Source organism: Sciurus carolinensis, chromosome 16 (genome assembly GCF_902686445.1).
Source record: "Sciurus carolinensis chromosome 16, mSciCar1.2, whole genome shotgun sequence".
NCBI classification, from domain to species: Eukaryota; Metazoa; Chordata; class Mammalia; order Rodentia; family Sciuridae; genus Sciurus; species Sciurus carolinensis.
This window is the reverse complement of record NC_062228.1, coordinates 13,370,214-13,376,213: the sequence shown is the minus strand read 5'-3', so window position 1 is coordinate 13,376,213 and position 6,000 is coordinate 13,370,214. Positions and strand designations below refer to the sequence as shown.

At 45.2% G+C, this 6,000-nt stretch overlaps 1 protein-coding gene across 7 annotated transcripts in view; it reads left to right on the top strand.

The window, feature by feature from the left end:
• The first annotated feature begins 459 nt into the window (after positions 1-459).
• Znf821 (zinc finger protein 821) overlaps positions 460-6,000 on the top strand; it is an 18,759-nt gene continuing 13,218 nt past the window's right edge. The window contains exons 1-4 of one of the 7 annotated variants that reach the window (XM_047528015.1): positions 460-736; positions 1,349-1,411; positions 2,554-2,668; positions 3,975-4,091. In XM_047528015.1, coding sequence (XP_047383971.1) covers positions 4,052-4,091 — 40 coding nt within the window. In that variant the 5' untranslated portion in view covers positions 460-736; positions 1,349-1,411; positions 2,554-2,668; positions 3,975-4,051. Of the gene's footprint in view, positions 737-1,018; positions 1,038-1,348; positions 1,412-2,553; positions 2,669-3,974; positions 4,092-6,000 lie in introns of those variants that run through there. The other 6 variants (XM_047528013.1, XM_047528010.1, XM_047528008.1 and 3 more) reach the window with 6 other exon arrangements.

Genomic DNA, 6,000 nt, shown 5'->3' with positions numbered 1-6,000 from the left:
GGGGTTGAAGGAACGGGGAGGTGTGGGGCAGTGAAAGGAAGGTTCGTGATGGTGGGGTGGGGGTTGTAAAGGTTGGGCTAAGGGGAGGGGTAGCCTGCGGTGGAGCTGTGGTTGGGGGATGTGGGTTTTGTGGCTGAACTCGATGGTGGGGTAGGAAACCAGGATCAGAGCAGATAGGGTGGAGCTCACATGCCCTGGAGGGTTTGGGGACGCCGAGGGGCCGAGAGCACCTGGGAAAGACCGAGGAGGGTGCGAGGCTGGGTGGGCTCGGGGGCTGCAGGATGCAGCGAGGCCCCTCTCCAACGTCCATGATTGGATGCTCCCTCAAGTCCCGCCTCCCTGGACCCCTCTCCCTCAAGCCCCGCCCGAGCGCCAGGCGCGCGCCTGGAGAGCGGGGAGGGGGACCCGGCTGGAGAAGGGGGAGGGGGAGAGGTGAGACTCGTGCACGCGCCCCACTCGCTGAGGGTGCGCGAGCAGCGCGCTCCCGCCACCCGCGTCGCCATCTTTTTCCCCCTCCGTCCGTCTGTCTGCCGTTGGCTTTGTCCGTCTGCAGCGCCGCCCCTCGGCTCCCCGCCACCGGCTCGGCCTGGAGCCGCCCTCCCCCCGCCGCGGCCAGGTCCCGGAGAGCCCGGGCCCAGCTGGCTGGAGCCGCGGCCCGGGGCCCATTGTCCGGCGGTCCGTCTGTCCGGAGGCGGGGCCCAGGGACCCGGAGCGCAGCCGAGCGCCGACGCGCCGGGTAAAGAGGCCCCCGCGTCCTTCCTCCGGGCCCGGCCGAGGATGCAGGGGCTGCTGGCCTGCTGTGGGTCGCTGGCTGTCGGTCCTTTTGTCTGTCTGCGTTTGGGGAGGGGGCCGGGGGCTCGTTTGGCCTGGGGGGCGGGAGCAGCCAGGGCTCACTCCTCCCCGCGGTCCAGCCGCCCTCCCGGCGGCCCCGCCCGGCAGTTCCTCTTTCTGTCCCTCGGCAGTCCCGGGCGCGGGGTCGTCCGCGCCACCGCCCTCCCCGCAAGGGAGGGTGTCCGGCCTCGTCGCGTTCTGACCGGGTACAACCCGGGCGGCCCCGGCGGCTGACAGGCTTGGGTGGAGCTGGGGGAGGGGAGGATGGGCGTGGGAGTGCCGACCCGGGGGTGTCAGTCCGGGAGAAGACTGTGTTGGCTGAGGGTTTGTGTGAGCCGCTTCGGAAGACCTCTGGCTCGTGTTTGTTATTCCTGGAAATTTACCTGTGCTCGTGCTTGAAAAAGCCAGAGGGAATATCTCAGCTGATCATACACATGCTCCATATCCGACCCCAGGGGCACCTGGGAACAGAAGCAGCTGCGTGAACAGCTTTCTTGTCCTCTCCTTTTTTTGGCAGATACACATCACTTGGATTCAGGCGAGTTTACTTTGCTCCGTGGGAACTGCACCAGAGCTGGAGGTGGGAGTGCATCCTCATTTTTTAAGGCTGGCATTGCATCCGTACCCCCTCCCTTGCTAAAGTCTGTGGTGTGCCCTGGAAACTGCAACCTAACACCTGTGGGAGAGCTGAGACTGTGATAAGGGGAGGTGTTGCACCCTCCCGAAGACTCAGCTTCACTCTAAAAAGCTGCCTTCCTTTTAAAATAGAAATCCTGCATACCCGAACCTCAGTTTATCTTTCTTCCCATTCTAGTTTCCTTATGGATAAAGATGTTCAGGCATCTGTCCATTTATGTTTTTGGTTTAGTTTCAGATTTGGGCTTGGAAACTAAGGCAGAACTGGACATAAAACGCAATGAATGACCTTTAGGGTTACCTGTCCGTGGGTTTTTATTAGCTTTTACCTCCTATTAAACACTGTCTAACCTGAGATCTTGCTGTGTGGTCAGGAGTGTCCTTTCAGTGCCGTTTATTTATTTCCATATTTATTTTTAAGAGTCTGTGACCCTACAGACCTTTTTTGGTGGATGTTTTTATTATTGTAGCTTTGTTTTGTTTTGTGAGAGGGGAGGGCATTTGCTTATTTTCCCTCCATCCCGCAGGTATGAAGTCCCATGGGGTACCATCTGGTCAGTTCCACATTAAGCCACTAGGAGGACTGTGAGAGGCAGTGGACACTGATGATTTAAATATGCAGATGCTCATCTCTGTCTTCCACCTTGTAGTGTTTGTATTGAACTGTTGTCTTGCCAAAATGATCTGAATAGAGCCAGACTCAAATTATTTGGCATTCCTTCAGAAGAGACTTTATTATCCTTATCTTACAGTTTCAATTTCTAATCTTGATGGGAAGAAAATGTAGATTAGTCAAGATTCCATTTTTTTCTTTATACAATAGAGGAGGTATTTTAGAAAAATTAACAGACAACCTTCATTTCATTTAACTCTCCACTTTGTGACTCCATAGACAAAAAGGAAAAGATCTGAAGTGATATTCATTCACTGCTTCCATTAATAACTACTTGATTAGAAATGATATACACAAAACTTAGAGAAGACATACCATTAGTACTAGATATCAGCATACTACCCTCTAAATAACTGAAATTCATTTTTACTGTATACATTTGGAGTTTTTCTTTCTTTTTTTTTTAATTAAAGGTCTGAAAAAGAACTGTGTTTGATATGCAGATATGATAGAAGACTGCCTGAAAGCTGCTTCCTTTGCCACTTCCTGTGGAGGCCTGTCTTTGCCATTTGCGGTTTCTTTCTTTTGGTAAGGGGAGGCAGGATCTGATTACAGGTTTGAGGTCCTTTCTCTCTATGTAGAGGAGTTAGTTGGCATAACAGGAGGCAAGTCTTCATTAACTGGAGCACTAAGTACAGCGAGTAGTAGCCTCTCATCCTTCCTCTAAAGGCAATAAAGTACAATTTTATATTCTTATGTATGAGTACACTCTGAGAAGGCAGGAACTGAAAGTAAACTTAGGTGACCAGATCCTTATTCCTGCCTTTGGTAGGAAAGATAATTTTTAAAATATCTATTTATTCATTCCATCTTTCAAAGAAAATGCCATAACTTCTGCTACTAATCCATTTCAGATTCTCTAACGATGCTTATGCTGGGCCAGTCATTCTTTTAGTTAACCAGGACCTTCCAGGCTTAAGTATCTCTCCCCTTTCTATTTAAGCAGGGCAGATGCATGTCTCTGCAGCACTTCTTACAAAGGGGGCTTTTCTTTGTTCTTCCCACTGGTCTCTACTACACAGAGGGAGGACTGAAAAGAGGCTTTAAAGTTATTTACTTTGCCCACCTCTCCAGAACATGTGAGCAGGACCAGGTTGGTGTTCCACATTGGGAGATTGCATTAGTACTTGGCAATGTGGGTGGTATTTGGCTCTTCTGTGAAAGCCAGTCTTTAGCATTGGAAGTTTGATTTAGCATTGGAAGTTTGCTTTAGTGTCCTGTCATCTGTGGTGCTCAGCACTGTTCTGTATCACTAAATAAAGGCTCTATTTCTCATGTTGTTTTCATTTACAGATGCCTCAGGTTTTGAGACTTTCCTGTCTCACAGGGATATGATGCCTTCATTACCTCTAGGCAAGATAATTTCTTTAAAAAATGTCTAGAGGCTCCCATTCATGCAGATTGCAGGACTTGACTTCCAGTGGGCATGTGACATGTGAGCTGCCACACTCTGGCTTCTTTTTGCTTCCTTTCTCATCCATGGGACTTATCCCTTTGAGCTCACAATACTTCTAACCCTGGTTGCCTGAATTTTGCATCCTTTTCTGTCCTATGGCCTTGATCATGGTCACTTAACAGTGTTCTGGATTCTGTAGATGGATTCAGAGTAAAATTCTCTAAGTCATTTGAGGGAATCCCCTCTTAAACTTCTTGGACCTTGACATTATAGTAGAAATTCACTCACTTCTTTCTTTCTTTCATTAGTTCAATTATTAATTATAACCGGTGAGTTTTATATGCTTAGGAACTACTTTAAAAGTCTTTTTATCTTTTAATTTTGTATATTTTCTGAGAAAAAAATGACATATGTTAACAATACCCTTTTTTATTATAGGTTAGCACCTGGCAAGGAGGAGGTAACATATCCAGTCAAGAAACTGGGAAAGACCAGAGCTCTTGGATCAGAGAAACATGTCCCGTCGGAAACAGACAAATCCAAATAAAGTTCACTGTGAGTATTGGGCTTTGTCTTCTAGACCCTGAGGATGTTGAGGGAGGGAATGAAAAAGTAACCTGAATTTAGGGTGAGTGCCTTACACTTATTAGTTAAAAAAGGGTTAAAGGTTTTAGATATGTGGATTTAAAATATGTCTGGTTAGAGAAGTAGGTGTTAGACACCTGACTTGTGGTATGTGTGTTTGATTTATTCTTAATATTAACATTAACAAATAGTTGTAGGATATAAATGTTAGGGTTGTAAAACAAAATAAAACTGTAATATAGCCTCGGATACATACACACATAAGAAATATATAAAAATAAAACAGTAGTGTATGTTAGGTACCAAATAGGGATACTGTATACCATATGTACTACAGAAGTTAAGAGAAGAGATGTTAAGAGAATTTTGTTGACTGAAATAGCAGGGAGGCCCTAGACCATGAACTTAAACTGGGCCTTAGAGGGAGAAAATAGGTTTGAAAGAGAGAGAGAAAGGGAAAGGGAAAATCAGATAGGGAGAATGATATGAGCAAAGATACAAGAAGGAATGCACATGGTGTATCAGAGGGTGAGGAAACTTTGCATAAAGCTGAAGCTGATTTTGTCCAGAAGTTAGAGGACTTGAGATTGGAGATGTTAACATTGTGGAGATCTGAATGTCAGACCAAGTTCAGACTTCATTCTGTGGACTGTTGGAAGCTACCAAGGGTTTTTAAACAGAGACTGTGTGGAGTGACATTCAGAATGCCGTGTTTGGATAGTATGAAGTAGTGTGTGGGAGGGATCACACAAGGGAGAGATTAGAAACAGGAAGACCAGACATGTACTATTGCTTTGCATTGTTTCTCAACAGTTTCATATATATATTTTATTTCAACATTTAGATTGTAAACTTCTGGAGGGCAGTGACTGTATGCCATATGTATCCTCTCTATTTCTAGCACCACTCATAAAAGAGTGTTCAGAAAGTGCCTTATTAACATTAATATCTATGTGTATATTGGATAATCAGCCACTTTTTGAAGGAGTCTTTTTTTTTTTTTGGTGGTGCTGGGGATTGAACCTAGGGCCTCATGCATGCCAGGCCAGCACTCTACCAACTGAACTATATCCCCAGCCTAATCAGCCACTTTTCTATAATGTAGGGGGATAAACATTCTCATCCAAATGATCTTAAAAGAACAGAGAGCTCTCTATTATTATGGAGGACTGATTAAGTAAAGTACAATAACATCTGAAGAAAATTCATATGACATATGAAAGATTTTAAGACAAAACAAAGTAAACACAAAAAGAAAATTAAAACTTATTAAAGACATATGTCAGGCACTGTGTACATCATCTTTTTGGGTAGTTTCAAGAATAGGAGAAAAAATAGTTTGAACAGAGGAATTAAGATGGCTTTGACATCTTAATGAGATTAGGGTAGCAAATCTCTCTATATGATCATTCTTCTATTTAAGTCCTGGAAAAGTTGTATAAAATGGAATCAGCTGCTTTCAGAAGTGTACTCTGGAATAGATAGATGTGCACGGCTGCTAACATGAAGGTGAGTGGTTTAGGAACAGTACAGAATTTGCTGCTAAAATAGTAAGGTGCAGTGTACCCGATTATGAGTATGGCCAAGGGAGATATCATTAAGTGTCTGTAGGACAGGTCATCTAACACAGGCTCAGGAGGATTATCTTCTCTCTGATTGAAGATGAGTATTGATAAAAGACACATAGACCACAGACAGGGCAGGAAGGTTACTCTTAGTGGAGATGATGGATTTACAAGTAAGGCGGTTGTGAGAGTTGAGAGGTTGAGTGTTCACCTATCCAAAGATGTTGCTTACTTTTTTTTTTTTTTTTTTTTTTTTTGTGGAGGTACCTAGGGATTGAACCCAGGGTCTTGCACATGTTGAGTCAATACTCTAC